Source organism: Harmonia axyridis, chromosome 6, assembly GCF_914767665.1.
Source record: "Harmonia axyridis chromosome 6, icHarAxyr1.1, whole genome shotgun sequence".
NCBI lineage: Eukaryota > Metazoa > Arthropoda > Insecta > Coleoptera > Coccinellidae > Harmonia > Harmonia axyridis.
Window position 1 is genome coordinate 30,713,060 of NC_059506.1, and position 22,160 is coordinate 30,735,219.

The 22,160-nt window shown below is 34.1% G+C and overlaps 2 protein-coding genes across 3 annotated transcripts in view; one reads left to right on the plus strand and one right to left on the minus strand.

The window, feature by feature from the left end:
• Positions 1-113: 113 nt before the first annotated feature.
• Positions 114-16,782, minus strand: LOC123681731. 2 transcript variants are annotated; one of them, XM_045619987.1, is made up of 15 exons: positions 16,367-16,782; positions 16,192-16,299; positions 15,577-16,121; positions 15,336-15,521; positions 15,045-15,143; positions 14,648-14,948; positions 13,092-13,253; positions 12,633-12,748; positions 9,932-10,681; positions 9,694-9,851; positions 5,989-6,210; positions 5,548-5,896; positions 3,442-3,823; positions 2,106-2,516; positions 114-459 (listed from the first exon to the last, which is right to left on the minus strand). In XM_045619987.1, the coding sequence occupies exons 1-15, from the start codon at positions 16,542-16,544 to the stop codon at positions 200-202; spliced, it is 4,227 nt and encodes a 1,408-aa protein (XP_045475943.1). In that variant the 5' UTR covers positions 16,545-16,782; the 3' UTR covers positions 114-199. The 2 variants fall into 2 exon arrangements, with proteins under 2 accessions (XP_045475943.1, XP_045475942.1); XM_045619986.1 differs by having other exon boundaries at positions 15,045-15,521.
• Positions 16,783-19,635: 2,853 nt separating this feature from the next.
• Positions 19,636-22,160, plus strand: part of LOC123681733 (ski oncogene) — a 68,849-nt gene continuing 66,324 nt past the window's right edge. The window contains exon 1 of the mRNA XM_045619989.1: positions 19,636-19,899. The gene's annotated coding sequence lies outside the window, so the exon portion shown is untranslated. The remainder of the gene's footprint in view (positions 19,900-22,160) is intronic.

Genomic DNA, 22,160 nt, shown 5'->3' on the forward strand with positions numbered 1-22,160 from the left:
TTACAAGAATTAGATGTTTTCTAATTGTACTCCTAGTACAGCAATAACAGCTTTGTGTCAAGTTTTAAAATAATAAAAAAAAAGGTTTTCTCCGTAAGAGTAAAAATGTCAAATATTTGAAAATATGTCTTTATTCATGTCAATTAAAGTATCCATAATCAAAATCATAACTATTCAACAATATGCAATCATCCTTAACTCAAGCATCTTTCTTATATACATACTTGAAAATCGAACTGCCAGTTTCCTGATTCGTGTGTGGATTAGATAAAACAAATTCTCCCGATGGTCCTACTACTGCTTCCATAACTAAAGTATTTTCTGCTCCTGCCGTAACAAAAGAAACATTGGGATCTACTGCAAGTACAGCATCTTGATCTTCTGCCGAAGCCATTTCTGTGTCATTTGTGTTGACTATTGAAAAATTTGAAGCGTTTATCAATTCTTCCGTTACCTTTCCTGTAACAAACATATAATAAATTGTTAAGAAATAATCAATTGTAAAATGCAAATATTAAAAAAATTCTGTGAAAGCCCTTACTTTTGATATATACAAATTCATTAGCCCAAAAATATAATTTTAACAATGACAAAAATTATTATATCAACCAAAAGAAGAAATAAAATTGTTGAAACAACAATTTAAAAATTAAAAAAAAAAACATTTACTTGACCATAAGAGATTTTCTCTATTTCAGTATCGTAAGGAGTTCATTACAGTTCTAAAAACAGTGCTGTAATGAATTCATTACAGCATCGTTTTCAGTTATATTTTTCATTTTGTGGTTGTCTATACTGACTTCCAATCCAATGAATTTTCAACGAACGTCAATAATTGTCAAAATTTGGATATAGTGAAATGATCTGCAACATTATTCGTAATTTCTCTTAATTCCTGTGGTGATAAATCGATTTCGTCAGACATAATTAACGAATTTAATGTGTAATTGTAAATTATTTCAGAATTTGAAACGTACGATTCAAATTGAAATTCCATAATCTGTCAATTTTCGTAACAGTCACACCAACTGCCAAAATACAATACAAATGTCACTAGGATTCATAATCTGAATTTTTCATTGAATTTCGACAATATTTCACAAAACTTGTCTGAAATAGAGAAAATATCGTCTAATACTCGTTGCAGAAGGCAATTCCAACACTCATGCGTTCCAAAACTCGCTCCTTCGTCGCTCGTTTTCGAATTTCGCATTCGTGTTGGAATAGAAGCCCATTTTGCAACTTGTTTTAGAATATACTATTGAGAGCTTGTTCAGTCATCTGCCCTTAGAGAGTACAGAACTGTAAAATATATATTTATGAGTTGTCGGTTATTTTATAGCGTATGCGACTAGCTGCACAAGTTCGAATTAATTCCAGCTAATTATGTCATTTAGCACTACAAAAATTCGAATTAATTCGCACTGGTGCAGCCAGTCGAATACGCTATTATATAACAGATGTTTTTAGCTGCATAAGACGGTTCTGTGGTTGGTGTCTATGATTTGACATTTGAGAATGTCAAACTGTATTGACATTTCTGCTCAGTAAAATTTGGCAATTCATCATGAATCGTTTAAAGCCAAATACGGTGAACATAATGGCCTAGTCAGCAAGCCATTCGTGCAGTTATTGATCGTTACTACACTAATTTTACTGTTCTTCAACCGAAACCATCAACAAAACAAAGAAATGTGTATACTGAAAAGAATATTACTGCTGTAACGCGAAGTGTTGAACGCCGAAATGTCGATACGTCGCTGTTTTCAACTTGTTGGCCTTCGTGGAAAATTTTATGTAAGGATCCTGACTTACGTGCCTATGAAATAGCAACTCTTGAATTTTTATTTCAAAATTTCAAGCTCTTAAAAAACACCCATTATCTGCACAAATTCTTATTAATGAATAAATAGAAAGAGTAACGAATATTTCAGAATTGTTTCCTTTTCATAGCCTTATTAGTTTCGAAACCAAATTTGAGAAATAACCAAAACTACATAAAATAAATTCGTATATAACAAAAAAGGGCTTGCAGAGAATTTCTATAGAATCATCAGTACAAATAAAAAAGCTGGAAAGCTTAAAAACAATTGTTATCAAGTTACCTGGATATTTATAATAACCCCAAATCCAGAGTTGATTTTCCATACATTTGATGTAACCGATTACTTTTGTGAAGAAATGATTGATATTAATCTTCGGATGTGATTCGATATAGTGCCACGCTTTCAGCACATTCTTCTTTTGTGAACTACTTAGATCTCTACCGAATGATTTCTTATTTTCTGATGAATACGTAGTTTGCAGGAAATTCTCTAGTTCAATCAGCTTTTCGACTACATTCACTAATGTCAAGGATTGGCGTTGGTTTTTCCCCTTGTTCAGCATTAAAAAGTCTCGCAGTTTTTTGAAAGGAGCAATCACATTTTCATTTATGCGATTCTCTAATCGGTGCACACAGAATAAATCCGGGGTGACTTTTTCCATCCACTGCTCTTTTATATGCTCAAAGAGTCCTGAAAATAAAGATTGAAGAAATCAATTCAAATTTGGGGTAGATATTATCTGCCATATAGGCTTATTGACACTATAAAAATATAATATATAGAATGAGCCTTCAGTACGGGTATTACTCATTATTTTCCATAATTCACTGAATTTTTAATGAAATTATGGCATAGTTTAGTGATTTTTGCATTGAAAAATGTTGGTTGGCACAACTGTTTTCTGTATCACAAATTTGACAGATAATAGTAAGATGTCTAAAAACCAGGTGTATGAACAGATTAGCTTTTGTTTTGCCAATTTTGAGAATATTAGTTAAGCTTCATTATGTCAACTGTAAGTAGCGCTAACACAACAAATTAAGATTCTTGTTAATTATTATTTACGAGGTTTGTGCCATTATGTACCTATATGTATATCTTTCATTATAGTTATGATCTATGGAAGTAATTCTTGTAATTGAAATACCAATAAATTCTCTCTCTCTCTATTACAAATATTTGAATTCATTCCAGTAAACGTTTCGTGTTTTGTTTTACAACTTTTCACGATCATACTCGAATACACATCACTTTTGATTGGTCAGTATCGGGTTTTAATTAATGTATCCAATCAAAATCAACGGAAATGACAAGTATGACATTGCGGCGCCGCCACGAACTAAAACTAATATTTTCAATTTGGTCGAATGTCATTGCATTCAAAATTTGACGAGTGCATTCACCATGTTTTTAGACATCTTAGATAATAGCCAAATTTGTGACAGGAGAGTTCCAAGTACCAACATATATAAATAAAAGATTCTGTTCTACATAATGAACGGATTTGACACAGAGTTAGTGAAAATAAATTGTCTGATGAATTATTTGTACAATTGAATACATTAACAAGTGTGGAGGTTAAAAGTAAAGAAAGGCCGATGATTATTTAACTCACCAGCCGTTGTCGAGCCTATCCTTAGATCATTAGCCTGTATTTCGATATTTTGCAATCCGTCCATGATTGTATTCACTGGAAGCAGCGGTAGCATAAGGAGCATGTGGTAAATATTTCTGAAGTAAGTGTGTGACTCCAGTTCCTTCGCCAACCCCAACTCGCATATCTTCTTGTATAAGTTTTGAGTGTAATAGAACACAGATCCTCCAATATGGGAATCTAGGTAAGTTTCGCCCAGAGCGTAATATATGTTGGCTTCGTAGTCTGTCACAATCTCGTCTGGACACAGGTTTGGCGCCAAGGTGTCATGGAGGTAACCAAATATTTTCTTGAAGATTTCCATGGTTCCTTTGCTCACTAATGCAAACATTATTGGATAGTACTGAAAATGAACACAAATAAATAATTTTCACTGTAGTTGTCCTAGTATACAGGGTGTTCCTAAATTGGAAGTAAAGGGTGTTTTTTTTTTTAGAGCTATAGAACTTTATTTTGCAATAAAACAACGATGGATTATTCGATTGACATAAATTTTATTTATCCGCAAGATAATCTTGTGGCATTACATTTTAAATATGATTTCTGGCATATGACCGCCACGGCTGGCTCGGATGTAGTCCAATCTGGACGTCCAATTTTCGATGACTTTTTCCAACATTTGTAGCCGTATATCGGCAATAACACGGCGAATGTTGTCTTCCAAATGGTCAAGGGTTTGTGGCTTATTCACATAGACCAATGACTTTACATAGCCCCACAGAAAGTAGTCTAGCGGTGTTAAATCACAAGATCTTGGAGGCCAATTCACAGGTCCAAAACGTGAAATTAGGCGGTCACCAAACGTGTCTTTCAATAAATCGATTGTGGCACGAGCTGTGTGACATGTTGCGCCGTCTTGTTGGAACCACAGCTCCTGGACATCATCGTTGTTCAATTCAGGAATGAAAAAGTTAGTAATCATGGCTCTATACCGATCACCATTGACTGTAACGTTCTGGCCATCATCGTTTTCGAAGAAGTACGGACCAATGATTCCACCAGCCCATAAAGCGCACCAAACAGTCAGTTTTTCTGGATGTAACGGTGTTTCGACATACACTTTAGGATTAGCTTCACTCCAAATGCGGCAGTTTTGTTTGTTGACGTAGCCATTCAACCAGTGTGCGCTTCATCGCTAAACAAAATAAAATGGACGTAGTGCGCGATACGTATTCCGCACAGAACCATTATTTTCGAAATGAAATTGCACTATTTGCAAGCGTTGTTCAGGCGTGAGTCTATTCATGAAGAATTGCCAAACCAAACTGAGAATGAATCACTTGACAGCTGTTAAATCGGTCGCCATCTTGAACAATGCCAACAATAATGCCAACTTATATACCTCGAAAAAAAACACCTGTTACAAAGGAAAATGAAAGAATCTTTGGATAATTTTAAGAAATAAAGTCCTATAAACATGGGCCTACAAACACTTTGTTTTCAAGAAACAGGGTGTTTTTTGTGATGATTACACTAGCTTATCGAATCTTTATTATTCTTCACTAGAGATTGGGTGAATAAGTACCAAAACTTATAATTAATTTATTCAACACAACTTATTAAGTGGATCTTCAAATGATTTGGATTTTCCCAAGGATTAAGAGAATTTTTTTTCTCGAAATCAGTAGCAGATAGAACAAAACTCCAAGAAACGAAAAAGTGTAGTACTGGACCAAAGTTTCTTTTCACATTTTTGGAAACTATCAGTGGTCCACCAAAAAAAGTTCTGGAGGCAAGAAACAGAAGTACTGCTCCAGAAAAAATATCAGCCTGTAGATTTGCATCCAAAATTAACATATCACACGATGAACATTTCAAATTGGAATATTTATGCCAAATTTGAGTGAATATCTTGAGAAGGGAAGGTGCTATGAGGAAAAAACTTGAAATAAAAATCAAACTTTAACACCCAGTATCTCGAAAATAAGGTGTTTGTGGGCCCAAGTTCATAGGACTTTCTTCTCTTAAAATGATCCGAGGAATCTGTCGTTTTCGTTTTTACCTCCAATTTGGGGACAGCCTGTATTATTACCTACAAACAATGCTCGACAAGAAGAGTATACTCACACTATCATCTATCCACACCAAAACAGTTACCAACTGGTAATTAAAATTCTCGCTAGTATCTATTCTGAAGCTCGCGTCAACATACATCAGTTTACTATTGGATACGTTTTTTATGGTATCCACATTAGCAAACACCACGGCCTTGGTCCCTTCTTCTTCTACGGAAAACCTCTCCTGATAAAATTGTTTTCCGGTAAACGTGAATTGGAACTTCTGGAGAGCATCGTCTTCTATTACGTTATAGAAATCGTTGAAAGATTCCACGTGGGGAATTTTCTGTGTCAGCTGATGTTTGCATATTTCGTTAATAAGACTTCTCAAAGGTACTAATACTGCTATTTCCGGATCTCTGAAAAAAAAAAAATACTTTATAGTGATTCAAAATGTTCGATGATGAAAACAAATAAAATCATTGTAACATTTGATAAATCATCAACCTACCTTTGACAAAGTTTATCATAAATATTTCGGAAATTCATTCCTCTATCTGCTTGCATCTTTTTCTTCATTATATAATAAAACATTTGTTTCTTTATTTCTGTACTGGTTAATGGATGATGGGTATGAGGTACGGTAACATTCGCCTTATTATCAAAAAAGTCTGGAGCGAGAATCCTTTGCACAGCCCTAGCAGGACAACTCACAGACAAACATCTAAGATTTCTGAAAATTTTTGTATTAATATATTTATTTCATCTCATTATTTTTTACATAATTAATAAGTGGCGGATGCTACAATATATTTGATTCAGTCTTCTGAGCAAATATATGAAGTCAAAACTTCTTGGTCTCAGTTTAGTAGTTTACGATCCTCAAGAGATTTTGAATGAAAATTATTTTGCTATTTTGCAAATGATCTCAAAATTTCAGTTTGATGAGTATTACTACAATTATTGAGAAAACAAAACCTAATCTATAAGACTTGCTGCAACTCTACGATGAAAAGAATAACTCTAATTTATTTATTTACTTCTTTATTCTTGACCTCTAACACAGTACAAGTACTGGTGACAAGGCCTATTTAACAATATACAAAAAAAAATACTATAAAATATTCAAAACAACAACAAAGTTAAACTAAACAAAATAAATCTTTCAAGTACAACTTAAGCTTAATATTAAAGTTTTTTTTTAGTTCTTATATACTTTATTTCTGGTGGTATTTGATTGAATGCTTCTATTGCTCCGTAAATTGGGGAGTCCTGGGCTTTCCTTGTAAACCTGAGTTCACTTCTGATGGTACCTCTATCTCGGGTGTTATGACTATGCACATCCTGTACTGATTTTTCAATAAAGTTCAAACCGTAATAATTTAGATACACTATGAAAAATAGAGGTCCGACTATGCTTCCCTGTGGCACTTCCAGATTCAATTCTTCTGTATCTGATCTTATTTTACATCCATCTGAATATATCTTCCCTAGCTGAGTACATCTTCTGAAGAATGATCTTATTCCTGACCCTGTTGATTTCTGGTGAATATTTCATCGTTATCATTACTTAAAAAACTCGAAGTATTGAAGTTTCGAAGACTACTTAATTTGTATGAAGAAATCGTATTCTACGGCGAAAACAAACCAAAGTACTCATTTCCACTGAGAAAATTATTTGTGTCCTTCATTGTCGCAAATAACTAAGATGCATAAAATCCCTGGGGTGTGTACTGATTCGATTTTGTTTCAGACTTTTTAGGTATCCACCTGTTGCTTTGGTGTTCTGCTTCACCAGAGTTCTGTAGGGTGGCGCTCTTCAGAAATTTTCGAATTCCCGCTATTTTTATTTCACAACAAATTACAATTCAGTTCCTATCGAATTTTTAATGAAATGAATGGAATATAATGACTGAGTATAGAAGATTGTTACGAGCATAGAATATAAAATATTATTGTTCTATAATCAAAGGCCACGAGAGCAGAGAATTGAGAGAAATGTCAAATATAAACGTTGTATGCGCCATCTGAAACAGACGCGATCCCTCGAAATCAAGTAGGTATAAATCAGAAAAATCTCTCGTTTTGTCTGAAAGTTTTAGAGCCCGTTCACATGACGAGCGGTTTACGCGCGGTTTGAAACCGCGCGTTTACAAGTACATGAATTTTCTTCGAAGCGTACACATGCCTCCGCGCGTTTTTATGGACCGCGCGTAGAGCGCAGTTCTAGAGCTTGCCCGTAGTAACCGCGCGTTGGCTCGCGGTTTGAGATCATAGGTTTCTAATGTAACCGTTCAGATGAGCGCGCTTGCACGAGCTGATAGATGCCAGAGACGTATTTACGTATTTTCTTTCGATCCGTTCGGTCAGAAATATTTCAAAATGGAACCGGACGCTCCTAAATTATTCATAGATGAAATTGAGAATTTTCCTGTAATATGCGACATGACAAGTAATGTATATTCAGATAAAAACTCAAGGAGACGGGCTTGGGAAGAACTCGTCATCATATCCTGTGGAGATGCTAATGAAGAAAAAAAATTTATTATGTGACCACATAAAAATGATAATAGCTCTTTATTTAGAAATCATGAGATACACGTAGAACAAATACAAATGAAGAGAAATAGTATCAAAATAACATTCACCTACCACTTAACAGCAGAAATCTACTATACTAAGTATATGGTTCTAATTATAATTATTCAACAATAAATTAAATATTATATTCTTAAATGGTTTATAATTATTTATTTCTTTGATTTCATTAGGCAGTCTATTGAAAAACTTCAAACAACTGTATTCTAGCTGCTGTTTGTGTTGAATTTAATTTACATTTTTTTTCCTGTCGAGCCACGTGTCCTGCCCACTGCCACTTCAATTCTGCAACACGCGCTATAATATCTACGACTCTAGTTCTTTGTCGGATTTCTTCATTCCTTTTTCTGTCTCAGACTGACATTGAGCATAGTTCTTTCCATCGCTCTCTGCTTCACCCTCAGCTGGTTTGCGGTCTTCTTAGTTATTGCCATAGTTTACAGGCCATATGTCGCTACCGGTAATATGCAGGCATCGAAAACTTTTCTTTTAAGGTTTATTGGGATGTCGTTATTCCTGAATATATATTTCATCTTTCCAAAAGCCATCCAAGTTAGCCTGATTCTTCTTTTTATCTCTGCTGTTTGATTTTCTTTGCCGATTCTTATTGAGTGTCCTAAATATATATATTCTTCTACATTTTCAAGTTGTGTGCCGTCAATGTTTATGTGTTCTGTGGTGTTGTTGATAAGTTCGGTCTTCGAAACATTAATTTTCAAACCGACTTTTTTCAGAGCATCAATAAGTTGTTTTAACATCTCGCTCAATTCCTGCATGTTGCTACTTATTAGGACGATGTCATCGGCAAAACGAAGATGATTTAAGTAGGATCAGTTTTAATTGATGAATAATAGAAACTATTCGATCTATAATTACCTATCAAAACTTAAAAACGTTTAATTCTCACCTAAATCTGATACTGAATCCAGATTCAAACCGAAATGTAGAATTCAAACTGAATACGGGCCGTTACTGAAACGAGCGTTCACCGCTTGGCAACCGCGTTCCATGTGAACGGTATCCAATTATCCACCGCTCATTCAACCGCGCGTAGACCGCTTGTCATGTGAACGTGCTCTTAAAGGTATAAGTAGACACAGCAGGTTTTCTATACATCTTACAAATAACTATCAATGCAATAAAATTGTCGTAACCCATTTCACGGTTGGAGAGCGACCAATATTTAAAAACATTGAAAAAGAACACTTTTTTAATCGATTAAGTATCACACCGATGTTGCACTGTTCCACTGGACCAAGAGTATTCTCTGGAATAACGTTGAATATTCTATTGTTCAAAATGTATTTACCGAACTTGTATATAACAAAGTAAGCTCAGCATCATTCCTCAAACTCTTTTGGGTTTTTGCAGGGTGAGCAACAGTTAAAGCAATTACACTCATAGAATATAGCAACCGACTAATCTCGAAGACTACAATCATAGGATATTCGAAGATTCATAAATATCATTTATTTATTTATTTATTCCTGACCCTAAAACAGCTAAAAGCTGGTATCAGAGCCTACATTTACATTATATTTCTCATAAACAATAATATTTCTTAAACATAATTCATATCAGCCTTATAAACAAAAAATGAATAATTTTTTCATCTCACCTTTCCTTTCCTTTGCACAGCCGATGCTCGAATAAGTAACCATCAATAAGGGAAAATTCTGTGTCGTAAGCGCCTTGTTTTTTGAAACATGGAAATATGCCTTTGCTGGATTCGAACCTCTCGGGAATACTAACTCTTATACCTTTCGGAATTACCACCTGAAAACAACAAAATTTCATAAGCCAATTATTTTTTGGAAAAATTATGTTTTATTTCATCGTTGAGAGAAATTTATTACCTCGCTTTTACCAATCCTCATTTTACTATGACCAGTCTTGGTGACGGAAGTATTCACTACATTCAATCTTCGACGTTTAGGCGGTGAAACATCATCTGATTCGTCATCACTTACAACTCTCACAATAACCTGATCGACCGACAATTCTTCTTTGGACATTTTTCCTTCTATAACTTTTTTCAGCTCTTCTTGAACTTTCAACTGCTTTTCGGGTGAAAGAGGATGCCTGGCCAGTGCTTCAATTTGACTCGCTGTAAATTTCTTCGGACTTAGAACAGATAATCCTGGAGCTTTTTGAGCTGCGGATTTCATTCTGTTCTGGGTTGAAGAATTGTACACCTTGATATTGTCGAACTTACTGGTCTTCGAGATGACTTTTCGAAAATCTCCATCTGGCTCCTTCTTTATTTGCTTGGTTTCCTCCTTTTTAATTGGTGTTGGTGTAAGTATTATTTTACGGGTGATATTTTTGGCACCGTAACCCTTAGAGGAATTCGTGACTGTGAGGACTTCTGTTTGCCTGTAACCTGTCTTCGAAGGAGATATGATAGTTTTCATATGAGATCTTTTAGTGGGGAAATCATTGATGAACTGAATTTTTTCCAATTTATGATGGGGATGAGCCTTTTCGTATTGTTTCACTTGTACAATATTCATTTCCAGACATTTCTGACGAAATTCGTAGTATTTCTGAAGGCTGTTGAAACAACCGACGCAAATTTTCTTGGAAAATGGATCTTCAAGGCTGACCTAAAATAGGGAGGAATCAAAAATTATTCAGTCAAGGTTTTCCAATGAAACTTTCACAATATACCATTACTTAAGATATGAATTATTCTCAAAGAAATGGAAGTTGAAATGGTAAAATTCAAAATGAAAAGAATATTGCTTCAAATTCACAATATTAATGACCCTTCTGCAGAAAAAATTTTAAAGCCCTCATGATAAGTAGCATATTTTATTGTATTGTATAATAACAGGCCAATTGAAAAGTCCCCGGTCTACTGTAGTAAAACACATTTTTTTTGGCAGAATTCGATTTTATTATTCAACAAAGTTGCGATACAGCGATTATAGCGATCTTCCAACTTTTCGATACCGCTTTTGTAGTATGATTTGTCTTTCGCTTCAAAATAGGCCTCAGTTTTGGCGATTACTTCTTCAATGGCGCTAAATTCCTTTCCAGAGAGCATTCTTTTGAGGTCTGAGAACAGGAAAAAGTCGCTGGTGGCGAAATCTGGCGAATACGGTGGATGCAGAAGAAATTCGAAGCAAAATTCATGCAATTTTGCGATTTTTGTCATTGGTTTGTGACAAGGTGCATTGCCATGATGAAACAGCACCTTTTTTTTTTTCAAATGGGGCCGTTTTTTAACGAATTCATCCTTTAAACGATCCAATAACGCTATATAATAATAGCTGGTGATGGTCTGGCCCTTTCGAAGGTAATCAATGAATATTATACCTTGCGCATCCCAGAATACTGATGCCATAACCTTGCCAGTTGACTGTTTTGTTTTTCCTCGCTTTGGATTCAGTTCATCATGTGTAGTCCACTCATCTGACTGTCAATTGGACTCCGGAGTGCAATGATGGAGCCACGTTTCATCCATTGTTACATATCGACGCAAAAATTCAGGTTTATTGCACTTAAACAGCTTCAAACACTGCTCAGAATAATTAACACGTTGTTGCTTTCGATCAATCTTGAGCTCTCGCGGCACTCATTTTGCACACAGCTTTCTCATGTACAAATATTCGTGGATAATATGATGTACATGTCCAGTTGATATCTTCACAATGTCTGCTATCTCAATTAACTCCACTTTACAGTCATTCAAAATTATTTTGTAAATTTTTTTGATTTTTTCTTTGTTGACAGCCTCATTTGGGAGTCTACTGCGTTCGCCGTCTTCAGTGCTCATTTCACCACGTTTAAACTTAGCATACCAATCAATGATGGTTGATTTTCCTGGTGCAGACACCGGAAACTCTTCATCACGCCAAAATTTTTTTTCAACTGTATTTTTTCCCTTCAGAAAACAATATTTTATCAGCACCCGAAATTTTTTTTCCTTCTTTTTTCGAATAACAAAAGTAGCTACATTACATTAGCTCATAAACTAATGGTAAGACTGCTGTCAAATTTTGACACATATCGTTTGAAGGGTGGTTCTAATTAAAAATCATATGGATTTAATACTAGCACCGCCATCTATACATCAGACTGGGGACTATTTAATTGGCCTAATAGGTATGAAATATTCGAGCTCTTGGAATTTTTTTTTGCCAATTCAATAACTATATTGTTGCACAATTATTGCGAATATAGTCCTTAAAAGTCAAATCTATGATATTGATAAATAGGTAAATAGACTACTTGTAAATCTCGACTAACAATTATAATTTAAAACAGAACATTGTAATATTTTTAACATTTAAGACTCACATTGATGTAAGTTCTATTGCATTGATTTCTGTGTGTTTTTAACAACATTTTGTAATTTTCAGTAGCCCTGAAGAAGGACAAGTTATTGTCCGAAAGCTTGGCTGAGACAATAAAGAGCTAAAATTCAAGTTTGACTACATACCCGATAACCTTTCTTTTTTTAAGGTAAATAGACTATTATCAGAAAAAGTACCGAAGCATTCATGTGAAAGTCAAAGGTGTTCTCAGAGTATAAAATTAAAGATTACTTACCTCTAAAGGATGAATACACAACTGAATGGCTTCAAGAATCATCACATTATTTTTAATATTATCTAAAATGTTGATGAATTTTTGATTCGCTATTCCGCAGAGTCTACAAGTTTCATCTGAAACAAAAAATTACATTGTGAAAACATATTGTAAAAGCTTAATTAATTTCATAATGTTGGAAAAAAGATTAATATCTACTTGTTGATAATCTGCCAATAGCATGACATATTTATTTTTTTTTTCAATTTATTTACTAAATATGATTCAGTTTTCCACCTTTTGGATATGATAACCATAAACAATGCACATTGAAAACATTATCGATAAAAAAAATCAGATTGGATGAGATTAAAATGGTTGAAAGTGATCTGTTACTTCTGATACATTATAAGAATAAAATAATAGTTAATAATGAAATGAAAAAAAATATAATAAGAATAAAATAAGAGACAAATTTACCTGTGAAGGTTTCATGTTCATTCGGTTTCCTTGATGTACTTGCAACGTTCGTTTCCAAACTTCTCTTTGCGGGGATACGTTGATAAGAAACACCAGTCACATTTCTTTGAGATCCCCCCGCCACGGGTTGCTGAGATATCAATTGAGTGTGTTGCTGAGCACCTAAATGATTGCAATATTAAAAAATTAGGGAAAGCACTCACGTGGAATGAGAAGTTTTTGCGCGCTTGTTCAAATTGGAATCCAATTTTTTCAAGAAATTTCGAATGAATCTTCAAAAACAGTTAGTACTGGATATCTGCTAGAATTTATATGAGTTATTCGTCAACAGTCAACAACTAAGCTGAGATGTTGCGTCTTCAATCTGATTTCGAGAGATTTGAACGATGGTGTGAGCTCAACAGAGTTTTTAACATCAGCAAATGTAAGCAAGTATCGATATTCCGTTTCGTTTGAACTAAATTTTGACTGGCGAAAATGTACTTTGGGGTGCACATTGACAGCATAGTTAACAAAGTCTGAGAATACTTTGTTTTATTTCGATCCATTCACACCAATTTACAGATCTTAAACCTCCATAACATCTTTACGTTAGTGTAGTTAGGCCTCACTTGGGAGTTTACCTGCTATATTCATGTTGACAGTGACAATGTTCAGGATAGGTTCGTTTTAGCATATCTAACAGATTGGGCATTCCCTGTATTAATTTCTCCACAACTCATATCAGGAAATGACTAAGAAAAATCAGAAATAAGTGCTAAACAATAGTTTATTATCAGAAGAAATTCAAAAAATAAGAGGAAACAACATATATGGTGAAAAAAAAATGTCATCCAAAAAAGTAAACAACTCAAACAAACATCAACAAAACTCCGCAAACACAAGGTACCAACATCCAAGAATTCCAAAATGACTGATGAAAGAATTGTTAGAATTAAGGGAACATCTGAACTACAATTGTTTCATTGCACCAAAGTAAACATAAACATAACCAAGAACAAAATATAAACACAAATAATGATGAATTGGTTGAATACAAGTTGAGCAAGCTGAAGAAAGCCAAATTGGGAACTGGAGGGACAAATAATATAACTTTCAAGTCTAACAAAGAAAAAACTATGGTTGTTTATTTCTCGAGTAAATGAAGCTGTTTTATAAGTTGATATTATTGAATATATATCAAACAAAGTCAACATAACACAAGATGAATTACCAATAAAGCAATTAGTAACAAAAAACCATGAGAACTAAAGAGGAGAGAAACAAAAAATATGTTAATTGGCGCCAAAAAAAATTACGAAAAAAAATATTATGAAAAAAGAGAACAGGGTTCAATGAAGAATTTTTCTCTAAGACTTATAGTTCTCGAGATGCTCTACGTTAGCATCGAATTTGGGTCATCCTATATTAATTGTGGAATGGGAATTATCCCGTTCCAAATCCTTTAAGACCAAACCTGGCACGAAATACGCAAATTACAGAATTTGGACAAGATAATAGCTTCTAGAACAAGTGCGCAAAAATTATTTAGAGGAAAAGAAGACTCAAGCGCTTACCCAGAACTCCACTAAAATTGGCTCCAGACTGGGTTGTTTCATTAGTACCAGATGGAACAAACCACTCCATCAATATGTTTCTAGGTGAGTCTTCAACTTCTTTTTTGACAATCACAGCTGCTGGTAGTGTCCCTTGATTTTCAGTTTCCGTACTTTCATGTTGTTCCAAATCGGCGTGAAATCCTCCACCTAATAATTGTTCATTAACTACTAGATGTCTCGGATTGATGAAATTTTGTTGTATATTTTCAGCCACATTTTGAACCTGATTTTCATGTTTTATATTTTGGATGAGACTTTCCTGTGAAATAAACATCAAGTGAAATTAGCATTTTGAATGATTTGCTTTCCTATGTATAAATGAAGTAGTTTATCAAATACTGGAAATTTTACTAACCATATTAGTCTCGTTTTGAGAAATCTGTGCTTGATCAACAGTTATCTGTTCCCCAGAACCATGATCTACCACATTTGGTTGCTGTGCTCCATCAGCATTCTGAAAATTATCATTGGAGGTTATAAAGTTATCTTGTTCATTGAATGATTGTCCGTCTCCCTCTAAAAATACCCGCTGACCATCTTCAGTGAGTAAAGTTTGACCTTCTTGTGTGATCAAAGTTTGACCCGCGGAAACAAAGACTTGTTGTCCATTTGTCGTAAAAACTGTCTGACCTTCTGTAACATATACCTGTTGGCCTTCTGAAGTTAAAATGGTTTGTCCTTCCGAAACATAAACTTGTTGTCCAGCAGTTGTGAATATATTTTGTCCCTCTGCCACAAATAATTCACTTGCAGTTGTAAAAACAGGATGTTCTTCAGACGAGAATATCTGATCTGATTCTTGATTCGACTCAGTTTTATCAGAATTGAGAATCTAAAAACAGAACTGTCATAATCCACAAACTAAGGTCTTAATATTGTTCACTAACCTGAGGTTCAAATTCACTTTGTACTGATAAAAACTCATTATTTCCAAGGGAATCTGTCTCCTGAATATCATCTTTGTTTTGGTTTTCTACAACACTTGCTTTGGGTAAATTTGAATTCTCAGCCTCTTGGGCCCGCAAAAAATCTTCTACTGAAAGTGCTTCCTCATATTTATAAAATGTTGACAAGGGATTTTGTTTATCACCCTCTGTATCAACAGGTAGAGGCTGGGGTTCCCCATGTACAACTTCTTGTATATCAGTTTCAGCTCCATTTTCCTCTTGTACACTTTTTATGTCTTCTTGTTTTTGTACTGTGTTTACGATTTCATTTTGCTCTTCATTTATTACATTGTTAGTACCTAGTTCAAGGCTATCTTGCTCAGAATTTAGGAAACTATTTTGAGTAGATAATTCCAACTCGGGATCTGCATTGGAAAAATTTGGTTCAACTTCAGAAACATTTTCTACCACTTCTGATTGTGCAGAACTTTCTTCGTTAATGGGTATGAAAAAATTTGATGATTCAGAATCATTTGGAGGGGATTCTAAAATATTAAAGATTTAACAGATTAGTCAAAAACGTCAATGTATTACAAAAATATACAAAAATTCTACCTAGATTTTCATTGTTTAATTGACAATGAGATCCTCCTTCGCTAGTATCTTTAATTGGACATAACTTCGGAACAGCAGAAGGAAGTAATCTTCTTTCAAGAAAATTTTCTGAAAGATTATAATATTACAAACGAAATAATTCTCCTTCAATTGAGATATAAAGCACAAAGCTTACCTTCATTTACAACATCTTCAACGTCATTATTTTCGAAGTGATCCAAACACACAAAACTTTCGTCATCAGGTATAATATCTTCAATATTCAGACTTTTCAGCCAAATATTCTTTAACTCCTGATCTTCGGGAAACGGCACTCCTACCGTGTTTTCACAATTAGGTACAAAACATCGCATTTTGATGAGCGAGTAGGGACGGTGTAATGGCCGGTAGTTGCAGTTTCACTATGAGCTATCGAATGTTCTAATAAAGATGCTTACTTATTTAATATATTATAAATAAATTTCGCTTTTTCTAAACTATTATGAAAATCAGATATGTAATTGTTTTTTGCTTTATTAAGATAAGATATTTATTGTTTTTTCCATTCAACAACAAACTGTGACACAAATCACACAAATGGTCTACACGATGTCAATTCATATTCTATGACTTTTGACATAGATGCTCTAGGACTACGTAGAACATGCGTACTGCGTTCGGCAAATCCGCACCGGTGCAGAGCAAGCGGAGTAAGATGTGAACGGTTGAATCCAAGGTCTGTAGATTACACAGGTTGTCTCGTAACTTAGGTTGAAGAGTGGGGTAACGCGTCATCCGGTGTCTGTCAAGGTCTATAGAGTGTCTGCATCGCCATTGACCATCATTGATAGACATTTTATCGTAGCTATTTTATGATTGGAGATATTAAAGACTATTTAGGATAGGATTCAAACGATAAACGCGATCAAATTAATACGAAAATCCGTGAAAACCCACGATTTCATTGCAATCAAATGTTATTTATTTAAATGTGTAAACCGAGTGACGTCACGAATGGTTGACGCTGATTGGTTGAAAGTTACGAGACAACCTGTCTAAATCTATAAACCTTGGGTTGAATCGGTTCACAGATCACGGTACAAGAAGAGCGTGCGCTTCTTATTGCGGCGCTCCCGTCGTCTTTCTCTCAATGCCGTTTTGAGATTAAATCATAGAAATATAATATAGTATTATATTTTATTATATTTTTGTTCTAACTGCTATTTAAGATGCATAGAAAATCTGGTGTGTCTACTTATATCTGTTACTTTCAGACAAAACGGGAGATTTTTCAGATTTAAACCTTCTTGATTTCAAGGGATCGCGTCTGTTTCAGATGGAGCATACATCGTTTATATTTGACATTTCTCTCGATTCTCGGCTCTCATGACCTTTGAGTATAGAACAATAATATTTTATATTCTGTGCTCTTAACAATGTTCTATACTCTGTCATTATACTCCATTCACCAGGGATTCTATGAATCTTAGTGATAATAAATGCTATTCCAGGCATAGATGAATGTCCAGCGATAGAGAATAATATATCACTGTCTGTTGAGATATTTACTACACGTTCTGAGATTAGAAATATAATATAATTATATTATATATCTATGGTTCTGAGGTCCTGGTCACCACTGGTACATATGTCCTAGCTAAGATTAAGATGCATAGAATCCCTGGTGTGCATACTGATTCGATTTTGTTCCAGACTTTTTGAGATATCACCTTTTGCTTTGGTGTTCTGCTTCACCAGAGTTCTGTAAGGTGGCGCTCTTCAAACATTTTCGAATTCCCACTATCTGCCTGGTGCCGTTTAAAAATGAAATACTGATTTTAGATTCACAAACTTGCACAATGAATTACAACTCAGTTCCTATCGAATTTTTAATGAAATAAGTGGAATATAATATAGAATATATTATATATATCTATATAGAATATAAAATATTATTGTTCTATACTCAAAGGTCACGAGAGCCAAGAATCGAGGGAAATGTTAAATATAAACGATGTATGCGCCATCTGAAACAGACGCGATCCCTCGAAATCAAGTAGAATAGGTATAAACCTGAAAAATCTCCCGTATTGTCTTAAAGTTTCACAGGTTGAAGTTGTATCATGATATTCAAAACTTGTAAGGCTCTCGAGTCTCGTTGTACTGATTAAAATATTTTTCACCGCAAGGTTCTCAATTAGTTTCGCAGTTGTAGTTCAATATTCTCCTTGAAATTTTTATTGATATCACTAACAAAAACATTTAGTTTTTTACACTCAAGTAGCCTAGTTGCTAGCACGTCCTCCTGCTAATCTGACGGACACGGGTTCAAATCCCTAGAGGTTATATAAAATTTAATGGAATGTTCTTTGGATTTGTAAGATTTTTCGAGTAGATGAAATTAATAACTATGTGAAATTTTAAGTTTAATCAATATGAGTTCTCTTAATTTTTCTTTATCATTTTATTGTTTCACATATTTTCAGTCTGTTTATTGATATTTTTATGAATTTTTCTGTTTTCTACACTTTTTACAGATCTTCTTATAAAATGTTTCATCTCAGTTTTCTACTTGGTAGTGCGGCTAATGAATCATTCAAAATTTAAATATTTATTTGTTCATTCAAACATCACAACCATAAATTGAAATTTATTCTGTCCTTATTGATGAAGCTGAAATGATAAAAAATTGCAAATTTTACACAGTGTTCCAAAATTTTCCTATAACTCAAAAAATAGTCAAAACCCAAAAATTATGCAATAAAAATAAAATTATGAAATTAAAAAAGATCGGATAGCCCTTGCAGGATCATTGCGGTATCTCAACTGATATTTGTACTAAAAATGGATAGCATGTAGAGAATTTTTTCCACGAACGGCACATTATTGAAAATAATAAACTAAAATTTGAAATAAAAATGCCAACATCCAAACAAAAAGATATCAGCAAAACATACAAAGACCTTGCCTAGAACCCGGAAGTTCATAATAGTTCCAATAAAAAACGTCTGTTTGTTTTCTTTTATTGCAGGATAAATGATCAAAAACGTCAACCCTGGACACGCTGACTACCATGTTGGTTTGGCACACTTCTCTTTGTTGACCGGTCCCTCGAAGTTCACCAACGACAACGAGCAGGTAATAATGCACGAACCATGGAAGGAATTATTTCGAGGAACAGGCTCGAACATTCATTATCCACGCTTCCCCAAGAGAAAGAGACAGGTTTTATAAGATTTTCACAGTAATGGTCACTTCTATCCGGATTCGCGTTAGCCAATCGTAATGCTCAAGGCCTGTCTCGACCTCACAGAGACGAACACGGCCGAGCGATCTTTTTTGAACGAGTGCAACGTTCACTTGACTGCTCCCCTCCCGCCCCGCCACCGCGCATCTCCTATTTTGACTGGAAGGACGGTCACGTGACCGATCCGTCGGATTGTCTGTCCCCGCGCGGGGCAAGGGGGGGCGTACGGCTAGACTTTCGACAACAGCGAAGCGGTATGTGTCTGTGTTATGGCCGACTGTTTTCTGTGGAATTGTTCGTGAATTCGGTGTACGTTTGGCGGTTTTGTGTTGGACGCTGGTTCCCGGGTGATATTCTGGTTGGTTTTGAAGGCTTTTGACGGGATTGTTGGTGAAAATCGTCGTTTCTTTCGCGGATTTAACACGGCGATCTTTGAGAGGAAACGCTGTCCGTAGCGTAACTGGGCTCTCCATTGTTCTATGGTGAGGATGTGTTCGTATTATGAATTCGAATTTTCCTATTAATATCATTACCATTTCATTTTCCTTCACAAATCAAGTTGTGTATGCATCGTAATTCAATTCTCTAAAATTAATATATCCGACTAACACATATTTGTTCAATCTACGAATATTTGCAAATGCAAAATTAACCTATTATTCCTAGAAATATTCTGTGTGTGTTCTGAAGTTTTGAAAACATTCCTGTTAAGATTGTGGGTTCTACTTGAAAATAGTGTACTTATTCAGTGCTCTATATCTCTACCGGGTTCAATAACCTAAACATTTGGCCCCAAGTTGTTGCACCTTCCGTCTATACTATAGGAAACCACACGTATTATTTTTACTTACAAAGGAATACCTACCTGTCTGGATTTGTGATCTGGTCCAGTGCCTTACCATTGATTATATTTTACGAATTGGTTTGTCTCATTTGGATTATTCAATTTGGCATATTTTTTGTTTTCGAATTTATTGATTCATTTGATTATCTTCATTTCTGTTGAAATTGGTCATTCCGATATTTCGAGAATCTTGGACTACATTCATATTCTACATGCAAAAAGGTCTGAGTAATATATTATATTGAGAAAGAAAAAAACATCGATTTTCAGCAGACCAGAAGCCAAAATAATTCTATTTTATTGTGAATACATTTTTTAACTGGATATAATTCTCAGCATGAAACCTTCAAATCTATATTAACGAAGAATGTGTATGTATATGTATGTATAATACTTCTGAATTTCCGCCAAATCTTCAAACATTAATAAAAATTTCATTATTTTTACTGATGTTCCTACTAATACACCTACTCGAAAGAAATTAATTCAATTGTATCTGCAGTAAAACAACATTTAATTGTTTTTATTTAATTTACTTAATATAATGCAATTTGTATAATGACCACATAATTTTTTTTTAAATTAATCCAACATAAATATTATCAAGCATTAAATTTCCTTCGATTTTATCTTTGTATGTATATACAATTTATATTATTCCTCTGTCTGTATTGGGCTTAATTAAATAATCTTTTATACGCTATCTCTAGTTGATATTTACTATAAGCTATTATATGTAATTCTTCATATCATAAACAGGCAAATTTGACTATTTTCTTTGTTCAGGTTCAATCCCTCTTGAAATCAGGTTTGAAGATTAAAAAACGAACAGTTCTCATTGTGTTGGGCAAAAAGGATGAATTTTAAACATTATTATGCCTTTCGCGGTACATTTATAATTGAATGAGGTTTTAACCCTCCATAAAAATATCAATAAAAGAGCATACGATGATATTACCATATTTTCAACACAATGAGTAGGTACAAGTAGCTAACCCACTGCGATGCATAATAAAATGAATTTGCAGTTTCCTTATTGACTCAATGAAGTCATAAGCTTTTATAGCATGAGAAAAATGATGGAGCAAATCTTCATTTTTCCTAATGCTTTTAAAAGTATATGATGTATCTCACGACTTCTTTGAGTTAATAAGGAAACTGCAAAAATAGAGGACATAACCTTAATAATTAGCATAATCATTATTGACCTGAAGAAACTCGTTGAATAATATGGAAGCAATATTTGAAAATAATCTCAAATCCTGGATTGAACTCTAATGTTATACTTATTCATTCAACTCTAATGTTATACAATTCATTCATGTTAAGTGTCAATTATTAAGTGACTTAAGTGTAAGTATCATTAGCCTTTATAGTGTTAACACCTAGCTTATAGTCTAGTCTAAATCGTAGATTAATTATTAAATCTGTAGTAGTAGTATTAATATGTAGTGTTACTAATTAGAACATAGAGTTGTTAAAGATTTTTCATTATTCGAACAACATACAATCATTGGAGTTTTATTTTCTCCCAACATTAATGAAAATGTTTGGGGAAATTCGAACAAATCTAATTTTGAGTTAGAATCAATGGTGTAGGTTCGTTCAGCGAATAAGCTTTGCCTACAGGATGTTTGGTGAAGATATATAAAAAATTCACGAGGTTTTTCCTTAATATTCATTTCCATGAATATCGTTTAGTGATTTTTGCATTGAAAAATGCAAAATGGTTTGGCAGAACAGTTTTTTGTAACACAAATTTTACAGATAATATATAAATCCATGGCAGTGGAGTTCCAAGTACCAACATATGATAATATAATATAACCATGAAATCTGTGTGAATCTAAAATATTCTCGCACGATTTTGTTCTACAAGATGTGGCAGAATGAACGGAA